Source organism: Citrus sinensis, chromosome 5 (assembly GCF_022201045.2).
Source record: "Citrus sinensis cultivar Valencia sweet orange chromosome 5, DVS_A1.0, whole genome shotgun sequence".
Classification (NCBI taxonomy): Eukaryota; Viridiplantae; Streptophyta; class Magnoliopsida; order Sapindales; family Rutaceae; genus Citrus; species Citrus sinensis.
This window is the reverse complement of record NC_068560.1, coordinates 9,638,082-9,664,444: the sequence shown is the minus strand read 5'-3', so window position 1 is coordinate 9,664,444 and position 26,363 is coordinate 9,638,082. Positions and strand designations below refer to the sequence as shown.

At 33.5% G+C, this 26,363-nt stretch overlaps 4 protein-coding genes across 12 annotated transcripts; 2 read left to right on the top strand and 2 right to left on the bottom strand.

Moving 5' to 3' along the window:
• Positions 1-807: 807 nt before the first annotated feature.
• Positions 808-7,081, bottom strand: LOC102620240 (protein RETICULATA-RELATED 1, chloroplastic). Its single transcript, XM_052441854.1, has 8 exons — positions 6,588-7,081; positions 3,461-3,625; positions 3,228-3,320; positions 3,037-3,152; positions 2,617-2,715; positions 2,219-2,521; positions 1,914-2,078; positions 808-1,395 (listed from the first exon to the last, which is right to left on the bottom strand). Exons 1-8 carry the CDS (start codon positions 6,945-6,947, stop codon positions 1,107-1,109), a joined length of 1,590 nt encoding a protein of 529 aa, XP_052297814.1. The 5' UTR covers positions 6,948-7,081; the 3' UTR covers positions 808-1,106.
• Positions 7,082-11,427: 4,346 nt separating this feature from the next.
• LOC102625875 (E3 ubiquitin-protein ligase RING1-like) lies at positions 11,428-14,065 on the top strand. Its single transcript, XM_052441501.1, has 3 exons — positions 11,428-12,397; positions 12,972-13,101; positions 13,408-14,065. Exons 1-2 carry the CDS (start codon positions 11,485-11,487, stop codon positions 13,007-13,009), a joined length of 951 nt encoding a protein of 316 aa, XP_052297461.1. The 5' UTR covers positions 11,428-11,484; the 3' UTR covers positions 13,010-13,101; positions 13,408-14,065.
• Positions 14,066-14,194: 129 nt separating this feature from the next.
• Positions 14,195-18,759, top strand: LOC102626271 (RHOMBOID-like protein 10, chloroplastic). Of its 7 annotated transcripts, none has more exons than XM_006471006.4 (10): positions 14,195-14,473; positions 15,417-15,661; positions 15,874-15,928; positions 16,048-16,128; positions 16,219-16,315; positions 16,398-16,465; positions 17,040-17,138; positions 17,323-17,364; positions 18,117-18,210; positions 18,382-18,530. In XM_006471006.4, exons 1-9 carry the CDS (start codon positions 14,291-14,293, stop codon positions 18,162-18,164), a joined length of 918 nt encoding a protein of 305 aa, XP_006471069.2. In that variant the 5' UTR covers positions 14,195-14,290; the 3' UTR covers positions 18,165-18,210; positions 18,382-18,530. The 7 variants fall into 7 exon arrangements, with proteins under 7 accessions (XP_006471069.2, XP_006471068.2, XP_006471070.2 ...); XM_006471007.4 differs by lacking the exon at positions 18,117-18,210 and having other exon boundaries at positions 14,198-14,473; positions 15,417-15,460; positions 15,560-15,661; positions 18,382-18,759; XM_052441500.1 differs by lacking the exon at positions 18,117-18,210 and having other exon boundaries at positions 14,369-14,473; positions 15,417-15,460; positions 15,560-15,661; positions 15,785-15,928; positions 18,382-18,759.
• A 472-nt stretch (positions 18,760-19,231) lies between these two features.
• On the bottom strand, positions 19,232-23,248 carry LOC102627334 (uncharacterized). Of its 3 annotated transcripts, XM_052441496.1 has the most exons (7): positions 22,704-22,722; positions 22,576-22,607; positions 22,441-22,498; positions 21,593-21,702; positions 21,139-21,510; positions 19,959-20,628; positions 19,232-19,825 (listed from the first exon to the last, which is right to left on the bottom strand). In XM_052441496.1, the coding sequence occupies exons 1-7, from the start codon at positions 22,705-22,707 to the stop codon at positions 19,737-19,739; spliced, it is 1,335 nt and encodes a 444-aa protein (XP_052297456.1). In that variant the 5' UTR covers positions 22,708-22,722; the 3' UTR covers positions 19,232-19,736. The 3 variants fall into 3 exon arrangements, with proteins under 3 accessions (XP_052297456.1, XP_006471071.2, XP_052297457.1); XM_006471008.4 differs by lacking the exons at positions 22,441-22,498; positions 22,576-22,607; positions 22,704-22,722 and adding an exon at positions 22,888-23,248; XM_052441497.1 differs by having other exon boundaries at positions 22,441-22,855.
• Between the last annotated feature and the right edge of the window lie 3,115 nt (positions 23,249-26,363).

The window sequence follows — 26,363 nt, the reverse complement described above, 5'->3', positions numbered from 1 at the left end:
AATCATAGCCTCTTCAATTAAAAAATGGGAGCCTTTAAGTTATAATAATTGTACCATATATCTCTCATGTGAACCACACAAAATTATAAGACTCATAATTTATGTGATTCACATAAAAAATATATGTTACAATTATTATAACTCAGCATTTGCCTTAAAAAAATATGGTAAGAGGGGATGGGGGTAGTGTCTAGGCCTCCGCGACAAAAGGCATCTTTGAACGTGGGTTTCATCAGCTTTTTTGGCTATTTCTGGTCAATCAAACTTGTGGATTTCGTGCACTCAACGTGGAACCCTTTTGAATGGACGTAATGGTTTTGGTGGGATCACCCAAGCCGAAGAAGCATGGAACTGGGACCAATTTGTGGACAAAAATTTAGGCATAAAATTTACAAATCGAAGTCGAGTAAGTTTAAGTAAAATTAAGTTGACATATTGTATGGTGAAGCACATCGAGTAAGGATTTCTACAATCGGGCTAGAAAGTACAACTAAAATTTGGTAAGAGTTTCGTAGGGCATAATTTTTAAGATACAACGTTAGGAGTATCTAGTAAACACTTAAACAGTATTACTTAAATTGATTTAACCTCATACTCTAATATAAAAAATCTAAAATATCTTTAATAATTTTATCAAAATTTATGTTTTAACAATCATATTTATTACATAATATCAACATATTGGCGTTACAAGATGATTCAAACTTGAACTTGCCATCAAAAGTGTATCAAAACAATCACAAAGACACTCTGTTTGATAAATTTGCAGTAGAATTTGCACAATTTAACTGGGTTACAGAGAGTGAATAAGATTCCAAAGCAACAGGCCATTATTATTATTAAGAAAACAATTCATCGCTAGAACAAAATTAACTTTTCTAACTTACTAGAATTTAACTAGAGAAAAATTGGAATATACGTCGTTGTATCACATATAGTATTTAGACATCAAGAAAAGAATCCCTCTAGCAGTGAACTATACTTGTCAGGAAACACCTCCCTACTAGTTCTTAGATGTCTCAAAGAGTTTGATGAGGACTTCCAAGTTGTATCTCTTCGACAGGCAGCAAAATTGGGCTATTGACTAGGATTAACTCCCAAGAAATTTATGCGGTCACCTTCTTCCGGACTATCCTCTTTCTTCGCATTTTAGGAGCCCTTGCTTCCTCTTCAACAGAGTTGACATTCCCTTGTTTGATGCCAAGGAGCCCAAGCCCAGAGACAATGGCATTCTTTGATATCAACCACCTTGGGGACTTTTGAGTTGAGCCATTGACATCCTGAGACGGCCTGTTGTAAGCCTTCTTCAAAAGGTCATCTGACTGAAGTAGCGGATCCGCTTCCACTCCTAGCCAAGCAAGCCTTGATCTTTCTCCTAATTGGACATTAAGAACCCTGCATGGAATCCATTTGAGAAGTTGAACAATAGACAAAGTCCAACACATATAGGCATTAAAGAAGAATTTGGACAGAAATTACTAATTGTTTACGCACAGGGCTGAACAAATGGGAATATTAAGGCACTTAAAAGTTGGAACCGTATTCACCACTTGTATTTCCTCAGAGAACTATCTCAGAGTTCTGTTAATTTAAAACCATTCTAACGTATTTAACTACAAAACTAGAGAAATCGTACTTCTGTAGCGGAGTCTCACTATTGTTAAGGATCTGGACTTGGAAAGGATGCAAGTTGATTAAGTAAAGAAAAATTGAAATAATACTCGGTGATAGATCTACACACTCCAATAGAAACCACACTAACATCATATCAGACCAATAAACAGATTCCCCAGTCAAAGTTTAACAAACAAAACATTAAAACAAGGGTAATTTGGTACGACCAGAATAGTCTATCAATGTATATAGAGATGCAGATCAATAAACAAATACGTAAAAGAGAGAGAGGGAGATACCTCAAAGCAGTGCTTAAGAACAGTGCTACTCCAATAACATCAAAATGGTTGATGACCGCTCTATCAAATCCACACAATAGCTGATATCTCATGTTTGCATATAGTCCAAGGAAAGCACCATAACCAAGCGCACTAGTACTCACAGATGGGATTGTCACAGATAACCTGTCAGACATTAAAGGTGGCCCAAATTTAACAAATGTTAAACTGGTTTAGACAGTAAACAGAACAATCTTCTAAGTTTTCTTTATTTATAACGAATAAGTGAACGAGGAATGAAAAGGAAGTTTTGCAACCATGTTTACCTGTCCTTTTTACCAGCAAGATAGTTTGACAAAGAACCTTGCACTGCTCCAGCACTTAATCCCACCATACACAACTCTGCAGCCTTGTAAAAAAGGGAGTGGATTCTCTTTTGCAAGTCAAATTCTCGAAATGGGTAACTCCGTTCAAATATATTGTTTGGGAGCTTTTGTAATGTATTTTGCAAGTCAAACCGGAAGGTGTTTCCATAAGAACGACAAGGAGCAAGCGACCAAACAACAAAAGCATTACATGCTGTTACTGTGAGCACATTTATTAGGGCAAGATCCCATTCTTGCTTTATCCTATCATGACAGAAACAAACATTTATTAGCTTAATATATAAAATGAAAATAAAAAGGAAGGGGAAAGTTCCTTTGTTATGAAAGAAAAAGCACACCTCTCCTTACGATTCTCCAACTCCCACAAAACAGTGCAACCAATTGTGGCAGCCTGCTCTAGTATAAGTTTATACAAAAAAGAAGGATCTGCGAGCATCCTGTGGCAACAGCAGTCGATACATCATGAGAGATCCAACATCTTAAAACCAATCAAACATCACTGAACCATTGGACAGTGTATACTTATAATTTTTTTTTTCCAAAAACTTTGTCCAAGATAAATGAATGTATAAATTTCTTCTACTAGTCTAAGCTTTAACAGTTTTCAACTCCAAACTTCTAAATCCAACACAGATACAAAACAACCAAGATTAATTAGCTACAAAGCGATAAATACACAAATCACAAAGCAATCAAAAAGCAAAACCCCATAAATGATAAATTAAAAGTAATTCCAGGAGCACAACAAGAAAGACTACCTGCCAATGAATGCCCTCGAGATTCCCTGAGGAAGTGAACGAGAAATGAACCTGGTAGTTGTTGGTCTGGCATTAATAGCAAGGAATTTTACCATCTGAGCAGAGCTGACTAATCCCTAGAAACAATATTTCAGTGAGTATTTAGCCATACGAGTTCACAGACAAAAGCAATAACACGAGCAACTATGTACCATTTCATAAGCTTGTCGGAACCCAGCAGGTAAATCCATCATTGTCTTCATCCATTCATTCAACACAGCGTCTACAAATTTTCGATCAAAGAGCTGGCAGAAAGTATGGAAATAGTTAAGTATGGAAATAGTTACTACATCGAAATTCAAAATCAAAAGAATATGAGCAGAAGCAAATATTAATTTAATCAACAAATGTCCATAAGTATGTTTCAGAGCTTATAAGCTTCAACCTCTTCAAGGATTTTCCGCCTCCTGAAAAGTCCGCCCTCATCTCCCTCATCGCCGTCATCAAAATCATCGAAGTAGTCATCATCATCCCCATCATCATCACCTCCATCACCGCCACCATGGTTGATTTTCTTTCCAATATCTCCACCACCGCCACCAGTTGCAAGCTGTAATTTTAAAATGAATTAGCCTCCTTGCCAAAATTTCTAGCCATTATGCAAGCCAAAAAAAAAAAAAGGAAAATGAAATGTTGCGTTTGGATGTTATGCAAAAGCAAAACCTTGAACCTCACTTTCAGGCCTTTATCAGCACCCCAGTCACAAATGAACGATTTATCAGCACAACACTCACAAATGAATGATAAAAGTCCAACAATGCGTAAGGTTCACGATTCCATAAACATAGAATTTTAACAATTAAGTCAACAAACCAATTAAACAAACTTCTCCATAAAATGAATTATAAACAAAAATAAAAGCATTGTATACCACATACAGCCACCGGAATCATTAAGGGGGAGATGATTGTACTAACTAATTAATAGCAATGACTGAAAAACAGCAGTAACAAATCAATAGATTTAAACCAATTATTGCATGTACTGAATATTCACCATCCTAGAAAGACAAATGAAAAAGCAAATCTCTTCTACTGACATAAGGTCACAGGCAAAGAAAACCAATGCCTCTACTAATAATATTTTGGCAAATAAAACCTCAAATCATAATATCTATGAGACAGCTAAGAACGACACAATCGGTGTGGTATCAAATCATAATGAAGTGTATTAACTGCTTATAAACACCTTTTAGGGATGATATTGAGGACACTTTTGTAAAAGGAATCACCATTTGGAATGACTTGCGAGTTTAATAGGCAGAACAGATTGTTCTTGTACTAAAGAAGTAACAAGTTGATATGGAGTAAATTTACAGAAAGAATTAGAGTAGTTTTTAATAGTATCTGCAGTAACAATATTTTGTGCAGGGAACACAATTGAGATTGTTTTTCAGGAATGTAAAATGTTGAGGTTTATTATTAAGGTTCATGTTTCCTGATCTGCATTATATTGTAGAGGACAAGCAAGAAAGCGGCTCAGCACAAGGACTGGTCATCATTTGTCCAAAAATCCTAAAGTTACAAAACTCAATTTAAGTTCTTTTAAAACTTTAACACTGCAATTTATAATCTTGGCAGTTTTAACCAGGGGCATAAACTAGTGATAGGGACTGAACAATGGGTTTCAGATCATTTGTAATGAAAATTTGCAGTTAAAACACAAAATAGCTTGTACAAGAGCAAGGAAATTGATTTTTCGCTGATGGAAACCTAGTTCACCGAACACATTTCAAGGTAGCTTTCTGTGCTTGAACTGCAACCCATTCAAAACATTCTACCAATGACAATGTGATTATGGGGGGATAAGATTTACAACTCGTGATAAATGCATAACACGGGGTGTCTCCAGACCAGTACTTGCAAATTTGGTTGCTTCGAGTCATACTGTGGGGTAAGTTACACTGCAAGAGTTTTAAGATTTTGAAAGTATGGCAGGGAACATTTAAGAGAGAAGAAAAAGAAAGGGTATGAAAATTTCACCTCTCAGCTAAACCATGTATATTTGAGATGAGAAATATGTGAGCTTCAGATGGTCATGATGACCTCTTCATGAGGTAAATTCAAAACCATTTAAGCCCATTTTCTCTTCTGTAGAGTGATTCTACTTTTTTGTCTTTTTTATTTTCCCATGCTTTTACAAATAGTACTTTTCTCATGCTTTCACAAACACTTTTGAGGTGAAAACTACTTAAATGCTATATAAGTGCTCATTCATATATTAATACATTATTTTACTCTTAATCTACATAAATGATGACCAGCAGAGGGATGTCATTCATATATTACTACTTTATTTTACTCTTAATCTACATAATGATGACCAGCACAGGGATGTCATTAAAATCAAATCTAGTGCGTTTTCCGCAGGCAGCTAACCAACTGAACAACTATGTTAGATTCTAACGAGTATTGAATAAAGCATCAAACTAGTTATATTCTAAAGAGTGTTGAATACAGCATCAAACTAACTTTTCGATTTCACTTTCTCCATAGGTGGAGCTCATTACATTATTGAGTTTAATGAGTGGCTCAAAGTAGCTTAGATAGAGATTTATTTGATGAAATCCCAACTTTTTTGGATCAAGAAGAACATTTTCAATTCTTAGTTGTTTCGTTTTAATCCAAATATGCTTTTTATAATCTTGGTTAACTCATTTCCATATATCTAAAACCAGATTTTTTAGCTCCTCTAAAAACTAATTTATCAACCTAAAATTAAAAATTAAATGCCCAAAGTAGCCTTTAATAACTCTTATACAATTAACAGACAAACAACCACTTCTTTTTCCAATAGCTAACTTTTAGGGAAAATAAATAAATAAATAAATAACCAAAACTCAACTTCAAAAAAATCCTAAAGTCGTGTTAAAAAAATGACAACTAATAAATATCAAAATAACTTCTCAAATTCATGGAAGAATACGTCTTAAACCTTTTCTGCAAGTACACAACTTAAGAGCTTGTGTCAAAGCAATGCAAACCAAAGGGGAAGGACGAATGAAAAATCACAAGTCAAGCAAACAATTTCTACCTATTTTTCCTTTTCTCAGCTTTTGAGCAACCACTTACAAGAATACAATCACATTAAAACACCTTCAAACACTCAAATCCATACTTCAAAAATCTACCCTCACCCCCATCTCGCATTAGCCCAAATAACCTAGAACCTTTAAACAAAACCGTCATTGCTCTCAGATTCGTATCATAGCACACAATTGCCCCAGGATTAGTAATCCTTCTAGGCATAGCTTAAACCCTAAAGCAACTGAATCCATAGGAAATGACCTCAATTTGCAGCTTCCAACGTCATTCAACATCAACAGTGTTTATCACCACGCCTTTTTCTCAAAGCAGGAAACTTTTAATAAAGAAATTTTTTTTGGCAATCAATCACCCAAAAACCTAACTCTAAGAAATTGCAAAACTTAAATAAAAAAAAGAGAAAAAATTTAACGAATTTTGAAACTGAAAACAACAACAACAACAGCAGCAAAAATAACAGTTACAGACCTCAGGTGTAGTCTCAGATTGCTGCTGCGTCGTGTCAAGTTTCCCTTTTTCCAACGTAACAGCACCAAATGCACCGTATTGACCCCCTTTCATAAGCGGACCGTACTCGGCAGTCGAACCGGACGGTAGAGCACTGGGCGCTTTGTAGCACCTCTCCAACAAAACCACAGAATGGTCTCCGCCGTCAATTAACGGCGACGGCACCGAACACGTTATCGGCATATTTTTTCTCCGCACCCTAACCCCCACCGGATAACTCGTACTGTATCGAGGAGCCGCCAGAGTCGATGATGATGATGCTGATGACAAGGCTTTGGCAGCGGTTGTGGGGACGGGAGTCGTTTGGAACATGATGTGCATGATGGGAAATGTTCGGATACCGAGAAAATTTTAGTAATTTTCCCGGAAAATTTACATATATTTTTTTAATTTTTGTTTTGGTTTTCTTTCTCTCTCTGAGTTTTAAGAGAGAGAAAAAATGAGAGAGAGAGATTGAAAGGGTTTTGAAGGATTAGTTTAAGGTCGACTAAACGACAAAAACGTAATCGGATAGTGTGTAGTTTTTTTAGACGCTGAGTTAACTCGTCCTGGTTTCACGTGTTCATCGGCCGGCTCGCTGAGTTGGCGTTTCTCTGACACGAAGAGCTAGACTACTGCCCACTAGCAGTAGCCGATCGATGCCTACTGCTTAGCAATTGGTCTGTTTTTTAATATGCTGGCAGAATTACAATACGGCCCCCGTGGTTACTGGAATTACGGATGGTGAGCATGACTTATTACAGATTAATAATTATTCAATTTCTTAAACAATTTAAGAAATACAAGGTGTTAAAGATACCCTTGAATTATTATTAAGCATCTTCCCATCTTATTCTTGATGTGGAAAGTTCTATATTCTTTATGGGTGTATGGGAGTTTATTTATTTATTATTTTTAATTTTAGAATTTTTGGGCTGAACTTCAATTTTGTACCAACAAATCTCAATGGATATTGGATTAGAGCTTAGGTTCCAAAGAATATATTATTTTGGATTCTCTAATGTAATATTGAAGAAAAAAATTAGCTAATAGATATTTTAATAAATAAAATAATAAAAATCAAAGATACAATACGATCAATAACAACAAGGTTTGTCTACTATGATTTTCAAGTAGTTTATTTAGCTTGCTATTAAAATTCAAATCCTTGCTTAACAAAATATAAATTTTTTGACAAACTTTTCTTGTTTAATAAACTATAAATGATTATGAGATTGTATTAGATTTCATTTTTCACATTTGATGTTATAAAAAATAAATTCATTATATATATACAAAGAGTAATGATCTACTGGGTGATAATATTCACTTTATGATGAGAGATATTATCACGTGATGTTGTCTGGTTAATTCAAAGATTTAGTAGTATACATAGAGAGCCATAGAATTTTATCACATATTCAGGTGTTTACCATCTAATGGGTATAACTACATATTAAGTCATTCCTTATACAAGTGTGAGGGACCTTTATAAATAATATTTATATTCTAATACAATATAGATAATATGCATAGTGTAATGTACTCGACCCTAGAGTTAGATGGGTCTCTAAGATAGGAATAAAAAACATACATAAAATTGCTCAAATAAAAGTTAAAACTAAAATAATCATACATAAGTTAATAGCTCATTAGTTGAGTTAGTTCTTATTTCATTGATTTCAGTTAGCTCTTATTTCCTCCCTTAAAACGGAGAGTTTGATAGTGTTATTATATACTCTCTCATGATTCATGTGTAGGCTTTAATGGTCTTCCATGTTGGACTTTAATTATAAATTTCTAAATTGGGCTTTCACGTCCATTCCTTATATGAAAGTATAATGCTTTCTACATCTATTTAAAATTTTTATTAAACTCCATTTATTTTCATTATAATTCTATTATTAGTGGAAATTACATTAAACGATAATAATTAAATTAAAATTTTTACACCCGCAATTTATGAACCCTCCCATCTTTAAATCCTCATCATAAAATAATTATTTTTTTATAAATTCAAAAGAATTTTGAGATATTGAAGAAATAAAATACCTAATGCTAAAATTTTTATTACAAAAAAATATAATTATTTTTTTATAAATTTAAAAGAATTTTGAGATATTGAAGAAATCAATTACCTAATGCTAGAATTTTTATTACAAAAAAATAGATTTAAGTATAACAATGGGTTTAATAAGAGTTTTAAAGGGATGTTAGGAACTCAAACAAAAGAAACTTATTTATTCTAAATGTTTTGGGTTGATCACAAAATTTATAACTAAAATTAGGAGGAAAAGAAAATATCAAATTTATATGTAGCTGATTATCGGAGGCATAAATTTCTATATCAATTAGTTTCCTCCAATATTTAAAGTTATTATTTAATATCTGAATTGGAAGGTGTTATAGCAGCAGAAGAAGGAAGAGCAAAAGAGTAGTAGAAATAAAAATGAGGATTACGAATCTATATACCAACAACTAAAAATGTTCTTATAGTATTTCAGGTATGCTAACAAGAAATGAATTTTACATGGGTGTTAAAACTTTAACAAATTTTATACCTAACAATATTTCAATCCGAAATACATGACCACGAATCAGTGAGCAAAAATGAATATTTATTTATTTGCTATTATTATTTTTTTTGTTAAAACTGAAAGTAGAAGTTAAAATAAGTTTATGCAGAAATTTAATTTCTTTTCTAGTAAAAGAGAATAAACTTTATGTCAGTTGTAATGGATTTATTTGATTTGAGAATAGAGTGGCATTTGCTTGAATTTTAAGCCAGGTTTTCTTATTAACCAATATATTTATAAACTAAATATTTTTTCTGCAATCTAAATAAATAAATTTAGTTGAAATTGAAATAGTTCTAAACGCATATGTTTGAATAATACGTTTGTTTTTACGTTTTTAACATTTGATTTTCGTAAACGAAAAAAAATATCCGAAAACTATAATTTTGACGTTTATACTCTTACAAGAATTATATATATTTGTTGTAACTTGTAAATAAAAATTTAATAAATAATTGTAGGTCACATGACTATTTGACTTGCCAAACTCTATTTTAAACCAAAATTCATTTGGTAAAGTTAAATAAATTAAACTCTATTTATATTTCTTAAGCTTTTTCTCTCAAAATAGTTAATTATTTTAATAAGAAATTGAAACTTCACGAGGAATTATTTTGATTTTCATAGTAACTTCTTCTTGTTGTTGCTGCTGCTATTGTTGTCCTAGTTGTTGTTATTGTCGTTATTATTAAAAGTCGAGCGTTTAAAATAAAAAAAGAAAAGAACGATAGTTACAAAAAAAAAAAAAAAAAATTGAGAAAAGAACAATTCGAGAATACTTATGCTTCATCAAAGGCAGATCCGCTTCATCAAAGGTGGATCCACCTCATCACTAATGTGGCTCAACTCTCGCAAGAGAAAATAATTTTGAAAAGAAATTAAAGAAAAGATTACTTAAGTTACTCATTACCCCTTGTTAAACCTATTAAAGTAGTCCCTATTAAATTTATATTAAAAAAAACTCATAAACTTATAAGCCCATAATATTTGAACTTTAACTTTGAGAATTATAAAAACTTACACTTTAATTATAAATAAATAAAACCCCACACTTACCTATATTGGTGGTTTTACTATTTTTTTAATTTATCCCCCATTAAATCTATTAAAATAACATTTATAAACTCATTAAACCATGAAATTTTAGTTTTTACATCTTGTTGTTACATAATTTAGCCTTCAGTAAATCATTTTTCTAAACCTGCCACTATGTTTCATCATATTTATTACAAACACTAAGGGCCAATTTAGTAATATTATAACTTTTAAAATAATTATTGTTAGTTGTACTATAAAATTAATCAACTATGAAGAAAATCAGTAAAATATTTGATAAAATTTATTTTTAAAAGTGTTGTAAGTTTTAAAAGCAGTTGTATGTGTTTGGTAAATCTCACAATTGAACTATTGTAAGAATATAAATAACTGAACTGGATATAATGTTAAATAAAATTTATTTAAATATTTATAAAAATATACAAAAATTATTTTTACTGTGCACATATAATGGTTAATTTTAAAATTTATTTTATTAATTTTATTTTTTATTTGTTCATATCTTAATATAATTGGCAATCATAATAATCTTTTTAAAGTTAACAATTTTATTTACTAATTATTAAGGATAATTTTAAATTTTTATAATATATGAGGATATATATGTAATTGTATTAAATATACAAGTGATTCTCAAAATCAGATTTTAAAAGAATACTTATTCTTTTTTTTTTCAAAATCTACGGTAGGATAAGGTGATGTTGCCAAAAGTAATTTCTAAAAATATTTACCAAACACTAAAATTAACTTTTAATTTTTCAAAATTACTTTTAAATCTCCCGAAAACAATTCTGAATTGACCTTAAGAATCTAGTTATGATTTTCCCCAACATGTAACTTAAATGTATGAGTGCGTACCACTTAATTGAGGTGATAAAATCTCGTGTTGAAAACAAGAGGTCTGAGTTTAATTCGAAATTTGATTGTGGTTAGGCTAAACAATCAAAATAGTAATAGAAATAGTAATAAGTAAACGTGTGCAGCATTTTGCATTCATCCTTTGCTTTAACAAAGCAAAGAAAACAAAGCCTGCAGCTAGCTGCACAAAACTTGCAAACAAAACAAGGAATCACTTCCTGTAGCTCTAAAAGCTATCCTTTTCTCCCTCTCCATCCACAAACCGCACACAACAACGAGCACACACATATATATAATACCCATATCCATTTCCTCATCATGTCAAACAAAAACACAAATCCCATTTCAATAACTTGAAGCTAAAGAATCAACCAACCAACCAACCATCCATGTCTTTGGCTCAAAATCGTCCGCGAGTTATCGTCAATGGAACTCGAAGAACGAGAACTTTTCATTACTTCTGGTGCCAAAGCTGCCAACGTACCACGAGGTTCCGATCCACAGACCCGTCTGAACTCTTCTGCCCTCATTGCTCCGCACAACTTTATCTCGAGCTTGACGTCTCAAGGCCTAGGCTTGTTTCCTCCTCTCCCGCAGCTGTCGAGTCTTTCCCGACGCCCTCTGGTCGCTTTCTCGACTCATTGGCTCAAGCTCTCGACACACCAAATAACGACGGACACAACCTTCATTCTTGGATTTCCCTCCATTTTGATCCGCCGCCACCGCCGCCACCACAACCCATGATTGAATATCCAATGCACGATCTTCAGCCGGATGCGGGGCCCACACCGGCGCCGGTTTCAGCCGTTGAAGCATTGAAAAGAGTGAGAATATCGGAGAGTACCCAGTTGATGAGGAACAACGAGGTGCAATGCTGTCCAATCTGCAAAGAAGAGTTTAGGGTTCGGGATGATGTTGATGATGATAGTGATGAAGTGATGATCATGGAGTTGCCATGCAAGCATCTGTATCATTCTGATTGCATTGTCCCATGGCTGAGACATTACAGCACTACGTGCCCCGTTTGTCGTTACGAGTTGAAAGATTCTATTATTGGTTCTGGTGGTGGAAACATTATGAATGATCATCATCGTCATGAGCTACGAGATGATGGAGACGGTGAGAATAATAATTATGTTGATAATCGCTATTATATTAATAATAATACTTACAGGTTTGAAGAAGAACTGGCGAATAATATTGAGTTGTGGTGGAATCATTTGATGGGATTAAGGCCATTTCGTGCAATATCAGAGTGGGCACGGAGGCATTTTGATTCTATGGATAGCAGGATTAATAATGGTAATAATAATGCTTCCCATAGCGGTAGCTTCTTGTTATTAATTTTTTTATTCACATGAAAATATATATTTTTTATTTTTTATACTTAAATTTTGTATTTTAACTTTTTATTTATATGATTTATTTAATTTATGATAAATATGAATAAAACGTATTTGAAAATAAAAGTAATAATGTAAAATTATGCTACCAGATAGTTGTTAACTATTATGAAAATAGTAGGAAGATAAGTGATATATATTAATTTCAGAAAGAAGAAAATTAACAATCTCCCTATTTTTTTTAAATATAGTACGTGATCGCAATTTGGTTATAAAATTATATTTCATTACCTTAATTTAATCCAAATTCCTTTTTTTCATAATTATAAATAAAACTTATTATATTATATTAAGCGTTATTTATGAATATCGTATCATGTGACACTAATAATAAAATTAAACTATGGTAGTAATAGTTACTATATTCATTATATCAAATAGATGATAGCCCTTCTATTTGTAATGACAAATATTTTGATTATTTTGTTGTAGCATTACAAGCTGACTTTGTATGTTATTATTTTTTTTTTCAGCTTCTAGACCTTGGTGGCACTCTTGGCTCATTCTTTAGCTATTTAATTACTATGTCAATGATCATGGTCAAGTTAATTGGAAGTGGTGCGAGCATTGCTAGCTTTATGTTGTTTCTTATCAGCTAGGCAGGTATGTATATAGTTCATACATTGATTCAAAGATCGCAATAGCACCCCTAAGCATATTATGAATACCTTACAAATTAATTTCTATTTCATTTTTAATAAAATTATCATAGTTAAATATTTATGTTATTAATCAAATTAATTATACTTTTTGCACCTTTCAGTCGTAGGGTTGAATATAGAAGAGATGGCATAACTGCAATTAATGATTTTCTTTTCTTTCTTTTTTTCATAAATCTGGTTTTTTTTTCATATTTATTTTGTTATATTCATTATATACGTACGAGTATGACATTGTTTCATGTTGCAGATTCCAGAATCCCAATTCGAACCAGAGGCTTTGTTTTGTTAATTTGTTTACTTATTTGTTTGATTTGATACTTGCTAATGTTGTTTCTTTCATTCCCGCCTCAATACATACGGTTATATGATTTGTTCCTCTTTTTTTATTTTTTTATTTAATTTGTCTCAATTTTACCCACACAACTATGAGATACTTGAATTCTCTTAACAATAAAGGAAAAATATCAATCAACTCAACTAATGAGTTATTAGCGGACATGTTTTTCTTATTTAAATTTTTATTTCTAAGTTATTCAATATTTAGATTTGAGAATTAGACAACTTGCCGAAGGATTATACATGCACGTGTGGTAGAAGATTATGAAAAGTTGAGTACTAAATTAGCTCATGCATGTATAACAATGTATGGTTAAAATTTAATTAATTTTATATATTTTTTTAATAACTACCAATTTTATACTTTTGAAAATTTAGTAAAAAGGTCAGCTTAATACTGAATTTAAATCTTTCGTGAAACGATCATAGAGAGCAGTTTAGCGAAAATGGTCACGTAAACTTTTTATTTTTAAAATTAATCACATAGACTATTTTTTAGGATAATTATATCCTTTATCTACGGTGACGAAGCTCTATTTCACCGAAAAAATTAAAAAAAAAATCTTTTTTTAAAAATAAGAGTTTTATTTAATTTAATGAAATTTGGATGTGTTCGTACACAAATGTCGAAAATCTCAAAAAAAAATAGTATTATTATTATTATTAAAAAGGTTAAAAAGGCCGAATGTGGAAAGGCGTTCTTATAAAAAATAAATAAATAAAAACCGTTGCCTTCTTGTTAGTTTTGTTACTTTGAAACGAAGGCTTGTTGAGACTTGAAAGAGAGAAACAAAATGGAATCATCAGCATCAGGCAGAGCTTTGCCTCATCACCGCGAGCCGTTCGATTGGCTGACCAGGCCGCCGTTGAATCTGATAACAACAACAGCCAAACATTCTCTCTCTGTCAGCCTCTCTCGTCGCCTTCTCCACCACCAGCGCCTCCACGCCCGCCGCCTTCTCCATTCCTCCGTCAAGGTACAATTACTCAATTACCCCTTTCTTTTAACCAATTTTTCTGTTTTGTCACTGCCAATGCAAATTTGTTATGTATGTATGTTAACACTCTCTGAATTTTTAAGTAATTTTGTTACTCTGTCCAATTCAATTGATAAAAAGGGGAAAAAATTATAAATTTGACTTGATTGGGAAATTTCAATAAAGCCACTGACTTATGAGCCGTGGATTGAATGTGAAATCACTGGTTGTATAAGTAGTTGGGTGGTTAATAATTCATTAGTGAAAAATGCTAAAGAGATACGGAGCTCACAGAGTGCTGACAAAAACAACTATAAGCTTGTGCCAATTTATTGTGTTTGCACTTAAGTAAACCGGAACCGGTTTATTCTTGTTTTTGTCAGCATTCTGCCAAGTAGAAGTGCGATGTTTGCCAAACAGTTTAGCTGCTGTGCTTCGAGTTTAATCAGAAGCACAGCAGTTACAGATATACCATGTCGTTTTTCATATGTGATATTATCAGGACTGTGCAGAGTTTGTAATTAATGGAATTGTAATGCCATTTTGTTGCTCCACCAATTTTTAATTTTTTAAGAAATGAGAATCTGAATCCTTTAATCTTGGGTAGAAATGTAATAAAAAGTATCAAATGCATAGACTTTGTAGCTCCATTTAGTTTTGTGTGTATAACCTGATTGAAAACGTGGGTTCATTTTGTTAGACTTTTTTATCTTTAGTTGTATGTCTGCGGAATTCATAGAATATTTATGTTTGGCAACCCATGGCTCTGTAAGGTCAAATTTGTCTGTATAATGCTGAAATTCCTTAGTCATTTCATGATTGATGTGGAATGGTTATGTTGTTTCTACTGCAACATCTGTTACGTGATTGCTGAATCATCTGTAGATAGTTTCTTTCGAGTGTCAAAATTTCTCTCTGCCATCTGATGTCTCTTGTTGAGCAGAAACTCTCTCGTCTCTGTCATATACCCAGATTGAAGGATCAATGGTGTGAAAACGCCTTCCGGTTTAATGGAGTCAATTTTTTCCGGTTCACAAATGATGCATTTGCATCCTCATTATCTTTTTTCAATGGTGGAGGTACTAGGAAAAACTCTGGACATGAGGGTACATCACATTTGGATACCGCCAGGACAAATTTATTTATTGGAAGGCAATGGACGAATATCCTCCTTGCAGTCAATGTCTTGTGAGTATCACTTATTCATATTTGTATGAAATAAATTGTAGTTATCATTTATCTATATAATAAGTACGATACATAAACAAATTCCCCAATTCTTTACAATTTTTCTACATTACCTGATTTCAGTTATTTAGCTTAGGCCGCAGTCTTCATTTCCGAATTTCTGAGAGAGTGCTAAGCAGAGTAATAGCTTTCTATTTCTTTTTCTTCTCTAGAGTTTATATTGCACAATTTGCGACACAAGACAAGCTTCTTTTGTGGGGAGCCAAGGTGAGATGCTTAGTCTACAGAAGAAAGTTTAAACATTAATTCTGGTAGACTTTTGAATATTCCCCTTTTGAATTATCCCTTTTTGCTTGATTCCTTATTTTAACTTTTTAAGTATGCAGATTAATAGTCTAATTGACAAAGGGCAGTTCTGGAGGCTTGCCACGAGCGCCTTCTTGCATGCAAATATTGCACACCTAATGGTCTGGTCTGAAGCTTTTGGCTTGAATTATTTCTCATCATTGTTGATCCTTTTCATGTTGGTCTGATAAGAAAAAAATTACGTTGTATAGGTCAATTGTTATTCTTTGAACTCTATCGGTCCTACTATGGAGAAAATCTGTGGTCCAAGGAGATATCTTGGAGTGTACTTCTCCTCGGCAATTGCAAGTAACAACTCATAACCTCACTTGCACAAGTGATGAAATTGTTTACCCATTATTATTCTGACTTAGTTCTTTGAAGAAATTAGGTTCAGCTATGAGTTATCGATTCTGTAATTCCCCTGCTGTTGGTGCATCAGGAGCAATCTTTGGATTGGTATGTCATTTTGAACTCCTTTTCAGCAAAAATTGAATCTCCTTTCTGTTGCAGTATGTTCCCGAGTTACAACCCTAAGGCAAATAATCAATAACTCGATCAGGTTCAGTGCTGTACGTTTTCAAGCTTATAATTATTTCTGAGATTTCTTCTTTAAGAACCTGGAAAGTGGAAACATTTACAGCCCTTAATGCAATCTTGCTCACCCTTTCTCAATAATGCTAGATCATGTGCCCCTGTATTGTTATTTATTACAATTTCACATGCAGTTTTGACGTTTGATTTCCCTCCCCCTTCACTCTCACCCTTGGCGATAATATATAAATAAACTTGTCACCGTTTTAAATTGTGGCTCTTTTAAGTTTCAGTGCCATACAATTTCAATCTTAATGCTCTTTTGACCAGTGAATCAACACTCTAATGCCTCAAATTTATTGTGGAGTTCACTGATTGAATTTTTTATGTAGGTTGTTTCCTTTCTGATTGAATTTATGTTGGTTGAATTTTTTACCTTGAATTTTTTTCAAGGTAATTGTTTCCTTTCTGATGTACTTAGTTTATATTTTTTACGTAGGTTGGATCTTTTGCTGTATTTATCATGAGACATAGAAACATCCTTGGAGGTGGCAAAGAAGAGCTACAGCATTTAGCAAAAGTGATTATCTTTAATATGGTATGTTCTGCAGCTTTTCAAACATTGTCAAAATAGAAAGCAGGCATACATTGACTGGGGAAACATGTTATTTTATTGATCCTTCCAAACAAATGAACTGATATGTTAGAATTTTTTTTTTTGTGTGTGTGTGTGTGCGTGCGTGCATGTCTAAGCTACATGGTAATATGCATATGTGATGCAGGCTATTGGACTTCTGATTAAAGGCATTGATAACTGGGGACATGTAAGTATACAAGTCTCACCCTCTCTTGTTTTGTCTCTGAGTATGTGATATTTTTTCCCTGAAAAACCGAAAAAATATGGATTTTTTTTTTAAAAAAAAAATGCATATATTTTAAAATCAGTTTCAGTATCTATGTTAAAAATAAGGATAACAAGCATTTGGATTGGCTTTTCCTTTCCTCAAAGGCCAAAACTTTCTGCCTTGGTTCAGTTGTTGTGATACTGCAGCTCTGACCGTATTGTGCCAACGTGGCACAAGTGTTTGCTATTCTGCATAAAGTTAGAACTGGTTACTGAATCTTTGTAGATCTAGGCCTTTAATATTCTGGCGGATTCCGATTTTGACTGCTTCATCCATTGGCAATTGCGCATTTGCTATTGTTTTATAAAGTTTCTTTTCTGCATATATCTCGGTGTTAGAAATTATGATTTCAGTGGGATTGAGGCAATCATAGGGAGGTTTCGCGACAGTCTTGTCTTGCTTACAATGTCATAGAATATATTGGAGATATGAATCATGGGTTATTTATAGTGTTCTGAATAATCTCCTTATCAAATAGGACTGCAAAATGTTGCCAACAAACAGCTGTTGTGTGTCTATCATCTCTGATGAGTTATATAACCAACATTTGGATGATGTATCAATGACTTGAATAGGTTATAACCACAGAATGAATGACACCTAATTACTTATGTTTTACATATAAATGGCTTATACATGTAATGACATTTCTACTTCACCTGTTTCTCTAGGATATGCCAGGGAGAAGAGTGCCTCTCCAACTGTTAGGAATTACCTAAACTTCCCTAGAATTATACTTACTCTCCCAAATCAAAACCCTCACAGGTATCCATGGGAGAGCCATCGACTTTGATGCACAAAAAGCCCCATTATATGCTGGCCTAGTTTTTTCTCATGTGCTTATCATACAGATTTTCTCGCTATTATATGTCGCTGATATCAATTGATTTGTTTATGCACATATCCATGTGTGGTATGCACATTGCTTAATGTCAGGTAGGAGGCTTGCTTGGTGGAGCTGCAATTTCATGGCTTCTTGGACCTGCCTTGAAGTATGAATTCACCTCCGATGATGGTTTCAGAATTTTCTCTGACAGAGCACCGATTTTCCACCTCATCGACTGGAAAAGAAAAGCCTAGGCAGCTCAATTGAAAAGTTGACTTTATGTCCGAGCACTCTTTCTAAGACCCATGCTAACTCACAGGGAATGAGAAAGGCTTTTCTCCTGATCATTTTTGCATTGAAAATGCATCTGCTAGTTTAGATGTAAACCTTTTGTATTATACATTCTGATAATGAATAAGCAAATGGCATAATGTCTAACTTCTTACCTTATGATTATTGAGAGAACTGGTTGGTGCTTTTGTGATTAAGGTGGTGTTTATTCGAACTGTCAACATTTTTGTTAGAGCTGTCTAACATATGGCAAAATAATTTTTAATGTATCATTAAGACTTTTAGGTTAAGTAAAATACTAAAAAAAATAATTTACTAACTTAACCACTTAACAGAAAATTTCATTAAATTGATAAAAAAAAAAAACAAATTTAATCACTTAACTAACTAAAATTACGTCAATTAAATTATTGAGTAAAAAAACCAATCAGCCCTTAACTCTGAAGCCTAAGTAGGAGCAGTCCAACTTTGAGAAAATGGATTGTTCAGCTAACTTTCTTATAAAGTTATGATATGATCTCCAAGTTGTTCATGATTGTCGGCATGATCGTTATTGTTATTATTTTCTTCCCTACCTGAGAAATGCACTTGTACCCGCATCTTAATGACTGTGTTATCTTATTCATCAAGCAACTCAAATACCAGTTAAAAAAAAAAATTAAAAAGAGATGATAAAGCTGAATTCATCTATACAAGTATTCATCTTTTACTTGAGTAATTTATGATACTAGTTTATATTCCATTTCTGCATGACATCTTTTGCTTTGTACTACTACATTGCAGACGCTCCAAAAGAACCTGCATATATTACACTTAAAAGGTCAGTGGAGTTGAAGGTTCTTTTTGACATCGGGGATATATTTGTACTTCTCAACTTGCAACACTTCACATTAGGAGTTGTTTCCCTTTGGAAAGAACATCCTAATTGTTATCTTCACATATCACAAACACTGAGGTGAGATGAGCGGGCTGCCACCTTCTTGGCTTCGACCTCGTTCCATTTCATTTAAAAATAAGTTGCTTCCGTGAAGGAGAAAAGAAAAAAGGTTCGGGTGGGGGGGAGGGGACTGGCAAACTTATCCCGGGCTTCTACCAATCCTGTCAGAACAAAACTCAGGCATTTACATCATTCCGCCATGGCGCCTGGAATGCCTCAAAACTCTACAGGTAACCATCAATATGACCAACAAAGGATGAAAAAGATCAAGACTCCACAAAATCCCATTAACCAGACCTTGTTGTAGAAAAGAGCAACTGCTGAAGCTGCAAACAAAGGAAGCATCCAGGTGAACAACCTGCCTAACCAGAAAGATACCTTCATGCATGCATAAAACCAAATTATGCATGTAGGTAGAGGACATTCATACAGCACACACAAAAACTCAGGAATACTTACATGAAGGAGATGGTGGAAGTGATGAAGGCGCCGGGGCCATTGCACTTCCTGCGTCATGGCCTCGACCAGAACTATAGGATACTTCTGGCAAGGGTGATAGGTTAGGAGCCAATTTTGGTGGACCAATTGGAGGTGAATTAGTTGGGTTAGGATCAGAAGCTGGTGAAGAGCTTGGAGGAACAGTACGATGATGGACATGGTATGGCCGTCGACAAGGACTAGGAGGGTAAGCAGTTGCAGAAGAAGGTGCTGGAGTGGGATCACTTTGAGAGCTTGGTGGCTGTGGCTGATTATGATCAGATGGAGATGAAACTTCACAATTAGCACAAGGTGGGAGGTGATGAATGTTAGGAGAGGGTGCTGGAGAGTTAGAAGGAGAAAGGGCTGGGTATGGGGCATTTGATGGTTCTGGGGATGGAGCTGGCGATGGAGTTGGAGGGGTTGCATGAAGTGTACCCTTTAGATAAGAAGATAAAACAACACCCTTAACTTTACCAAAGACTGAGTTGTCAAGGCCAAGATTCTTTGCTGGCGAATCCGAGATTGCCTGAGCCAACTGTTTCAATCTCTGTGGCAAAAGGCTCCCCATTTCTGACATTACCGAAGCTTCCACAGTGACTGGAGGAGATATTGTGGAGCCATCCTTGTTTGTTACTTGCACATATACATTCTACATCACAGCAGAGGGTAGTAAGAGAAGTTATTATTCAACTTATACATAAAGCTATCAATCAGTACCATACACCCTATGTTTTGAAATGGAAAGAAAGGAGCCAGTACAATTGCAAAACTCATTTTCCACGAAAGGCTAAAAAAAACAAATTGCATAGCTCAAAAAACCAGGCATAGGAACTAATCAGGTAATTGCAAAGAAAACCTTTTGAGGAACCCAAAAAAATCTGCCCCTACCAGCTAGTTTTTCACTGAACAGCTGACAACTGCAGTTTTTAAAGAACCTGGTCCAAGAGCTGACAACTGCAGCAAAAATAATATTTTTCCGTTTCCCCTATTTTTTAATTAAATAGAAGGTCAAGCTACTAACTCCCGTAAGGTCTACCATTAACATTAAGTCTACTTCGAAACCAAATGGCTATCAAATGCCCCAAAATCCCTCCCAAACCCAACCAACTATGTACATCAAAGAAATTCGCGTTGAAAGTTAAAAGAATCAGTTAGTTACCTCATATGGCCGTAGACGCAATCCAAACTTCAACTGATCACTCAACTCAATGAAGTTCTCCTCTATTTCAGATATAGAATTATTAAGAGTAAAGTTAAATAGAATCTGGGGCAACTGCAAAATGTAAGCAATTGGAAGAGGAATTACAGTGATTCCCCCAGGAAACCTCAATATCTCAAACATAGAAGGCTGCCCAAAAACTGTTGTTGTCAAGGTCAGATTGGACTGCTGAAGGAAAAGCTCAATTAAAGATGACTTCAGCACACTTAGAGACACTGGATTTATACGAGCATTTATTGGATCAGAAAGGACACCAAACACTATGTCAGTCCAGTTAGAAGCACCTGACTGGTGCACGGATAGGACAGCCACCTGCAGAGAGCAAACAACTTTCAGATCAATATTTTATATTGTTTAAAAATTAATTCTACAGAACAAGGAAGCTAAAGGAGACCTTTGTATCAGGGACACCTATCTCCCCATAGATGTCGTACTCTAGCCTTCCAATACGAGGAACAAGCTCTGAAACTGGCTTCTGAAGTCTGAAGGATGCCTGAACTGAGGCTGTAATAAACAGATAAAATACATATATATCAGCAACAAAAGGAAAGCAGATCGAGGAATGTTACTCATGTTATGAAATGTAAATATCATATGTCCAATTCTAGCCACTGCTCTGAAATACTTGACCCAGTCCCTTTGATATTAACATCCTATGATTTCATGCACAGCAACATGGCTTTACCAGGATTTTTTACTAATTCTGCAATCATCATACATTCAAGGTTTACCACTCACTCCTCTCTCAATAGGCAGATCATCAAACGTTCATCATCACTCTCAAAATCCACTTGAGTACATACACACATTAATAAGCAATTTAAGAAAATTTCTAGTTTGAGGAATTAGCAAATATATCACTTCAGCATTGATGAAAATAATGAAATTACTTAAAAGGAGCATAATTATCGCAATGAAATTTATATCAGCCTTAGCATTGAACCAAATGCATTGAATCTAACATTATTGCATGACCCTGGATATGTCAATCACTAAGAAATCAAGCTCCAAAATCCTAGAGGGAAATGCGCGGGCATCTCTTCAAAACATCACGATCAACTTGCAAAGATGTAGAAACCCAAAATTCCATTTCTTCATAATCTTATTGTAAAAGAACACAAGCAATGAGATCACACGGTGATCCACTCAAATTATCAAAAATTTAAGTTACTAAACAACAAAAACGTAATAATACACGAGCATAATCTCAACAATCAAATTACGATGTAATGGAACACATACCCATTAACTTAAACAATACAAAATATGATTGTAATCCTAACTCTCGCACAGCCAACCGCTGAGGCATCATAAAATACCCATTAGCTCTAAGCATCAAAACAACATATTTACACAACAAGAAAGAGGAAAATTTACCACCACCCATTGCTTTTTAGCTCTGTGGAAACCTGATCAAACAACAAAATCACAAAACGCTAAATACCCATTTGCTCTAAACACCACAGAAGCCTAATCTCACAACAAAAACACAAAATAACGCATACCCATTTGTTCAAAACACCAGAACGCCCTAATTACACAACAAAGGAGTGCAATTAACAACAAAACCATTTAATCAAACCAACATTGAAACCCTAATTAAACAGTGAAATCATTAGCAAAACTACAACAACCCCAATTGCTCAAAACCCTATAGTAGAACCAAATTGGATGCGATTGCCTGCTTACCACTGAGCTTAATTTCAGCTTTTGCATCAAACCCGGATTGAAATTTGGAGCGAGGAAGCAACCAGAAGAACCCAGAAAGAAAAACGGCTAAACTAAAGAACAAAAGGACGACGCACTTGAGACTGAGCTCCTTAGAAATCAGTGACAGTACCACCGAACATCTCGCACAGAAGAATCTAGAAGAACGTTGATCTGGAGTGTGACTGGTCTGCTGTTGCTGCAGATTTTGCTCATTTTTACCCATCGAAAGAGCATCGGGTATGCTTCTTTTTTCCACTGAAAATCAAATAAATTTGAGCTGATTTCTTTTAATTTTTTTTCATCAATCAGATCTCCGGTTCGTTTCTGAAGTTACAAATATACCCTCTTCTCACAGTAATGGACAAAGTTCACTATTAATGTCATTTTCTTTTAGGTTTGAAATTTAGGTTCACTTTTTCCTATTAAAAGTGCAAAAGTTGGTTTTGATTTAGCTTCCATTCGAGTGGTCTCACAAGTCTAACCAACCACTCACTTGCTTCCAACTATTCTTGAACATATTAAAAATCGAACTAAGTTAAAAGTTAATGATGGGTCAAATAGATTTTAAGCTTTAATCCAATTATACTGTATATTTAGATTAATTTTCATCTTTTATATCGAATTTGAACTTACTTCAGTTGATATTAGTATTCTATTAATTAATAAAGCAAAGCAAACTAAACGGTTCCTAAAAGATGAAATGTGGTTGCTAAATCCGTTTATATTAATATGTTTAGATTACTTTTCCTTTTTTTATGTTGAATTTTGATCCTACCTATTTTAGCTGATATTTTTATTCCATTTATTAATGAAAGAAACTAATCGATTACTAAAAGATGAATCACAGTCAACAAATTTAGTAGAAAAAAGTAAAATCGAATGGTTTAATTTAGTGTTTCAATCTTTTTTATTTTTTTCACCCTAAATATTGTCTATAAGGTTGCTTTGGACAATTGGATGGGATTCAAGGACCTACATGTAAAGATTATAACACTTGTTTGAATCCTGTAAAATGTAAAAATTAAGGGATCCAATTGTCATTTTACGCTCGGTTTGTTGATTGGCTTTACTTTTATTCCCACTAAAAAGTGAAACCCACTTCAGTCTCCCTCACTTTATACTCTCTTAGTGGGAATTTTTATTTATTTTTTAGATAAATGATTTTTAATTTTTTTAAAGTAATTTTTTTTTAGGCTACCGAACGTTGAGGAGAAGCAAAGTATAAAGAGGGGCAGAGAAGAGTCTTTTTCTTTCTGATGGATATTGGAATTAAATAAATTATTTTAAATTGTTTATCTTTAACGAACTTCTTTCAATCATAAATTGATTGTTTCAAATTCGACATGTATCACGAGAGTTCCCCCCCCCCCCCCTTTTTTCCCTTTTTTCTCTCTTAAAAAAGGTCGTTAGGTTCATTAAAATATTCTTGTTCGAGTTTTAAATTTAGGGTAAATTTATTAATATCTCCTAAGATTTGACTAAAATACAGGTGAATTCTAGTATCTCCTGACTAATATTCGAAGAGATTGTATTTAAAATAATGAATGTTGTATTCAACCATTGAAATATGAAAGTAGTAATAAAGTAATTTTGGAGTTATCAAATTTTTTAATTCAATCGGTTAAGATAATATAAGATTTTGTGAAACACCTTATCTGAAGCAGTGGTGACGCTAAAGTTAAAAATTGATTGCAATATATCATTGCGTATATCCCAATTTTTTTAAAGAAAAAAAAAGTAAGAAAATAAATAAAATATGAGATTTGATCTCTAATGATATTAAAAAAAAAAAAAAACAGTACTGGACTATTTATTGTTGTTTTCAAAGATATTTTCAAGACACATAACTAAGCAACAACTCACAATTAGTATTTTAACCAATATTAGAGAATGACTTCTAAAAGATGAATCCTAACAAATTAAATGTTAAAGTTGGAACTAATAAATACATTTTAAAAATATATATAAATAAAAAAAATAAAAAAATGAATGATGAAATTATTACAATTTTGAAAAAAACTAATTTTAACAGTAGTAATGTGCACAGAGTTTTGTTTTGGTTGTGTGTTTTCTTAACTTGTTTTGGAAGCTTTGCTTGTGAGTTGTGATAAACAAATGAAATGAAAGTCAAAGGTGGGCAAAAGACTATGGTCACTTACTTACACACTACTTCTATGAATCTCTCTGTTCATCAATGATTAAACATTATCATAATATTTTCGAAGAGTTGTGATTCTTACTCAATGTAGTGCTGGGGCACAAATGGAGTTGACCAATGCGGGACGTACACGTGGGCCAATTATCTTCAAGGATTTTGTAACGAATAAGACTCCAATTATGTGCATGCATGTTGCGCTTAGGTTGGATGTTCATGTGATATGATGGGATAATAATTAATAAGAGAGACGCCAACTAACTTCTATTTTTCACCGTTTTCCATTAAATAATAATTTTTTTTCTTTTTAAATATCCTTTCCAGAAAAATTGAATTTTCGTCAGAAGTGAGCCCGAACCCGGGTTTGGGCCCAGAACCGGGCTGGAGAACCCAATCCAAAAACAGATCTTCATTTCTTTCTCAACGAATAAAACCCTACAATAGCCCTGAATAAAAGAGTCAGGAACAGGCTTGATCTGCGTCCTATACGGCATTATTCGTTCAGCCCAGAATAAGAGAGTCAGTGACACTTCAAAAGCTTGAATACGTTAAATAAATTGGAGACACGATCGTTCTTCGGTATGCATATATCTTTGTAATTTTTTTTGATTATTTTGAATAAAATTAAGTTTTAGTATGCATATGAAAAAAAGAGTGGGTTATGCTCATCACATTGTTTTGATATTTTCAAGTTTACACTGAACATATTTTAATTTGCATTTACGCAATTTTTTGTTGTCTTTGTAGATAGAAGTTGGAGTAAAATATGATTCTTTGGGACCAAGACATATACAATATATGTTAAAGTAGAACAATATTTGAATATGAGATACTTGTGATATTTTTATAATGTTAACATTCCACTTGATAACTTACAATCAATAAATTAAAAGAAATCCTTTCATTTTAAGATCTTTCGTCTTGAATTTTATTCTTAAATTGAATAAATTCATAAGCTCTTCATAAGTCTTTTCATGATGAAATCATCGATACATTTTGAAACATTGCAAATTTAATTTTGAGAAAAAGACCAGTACACCCTAAACATTTAAAAAAAGAGATACAAAACTCCCCAACATTTTTAAAAAGACATTTAGACCCCCATTTATTAACGAAATCTCTTTCTTTAAGTCATTGCAAGGTTAATTTTGTAATTGCACAGGGATAACAGATGAATTCACCTAAAAACCCTCTTCCCCTCTTCAAATATCATAAACCCAAAATGATTCAAAAACCTCTTCCCTAACAAAAATCACAAACCCTTAACAGTTAACACACTCTGTTTCCCAACGCCTAACCC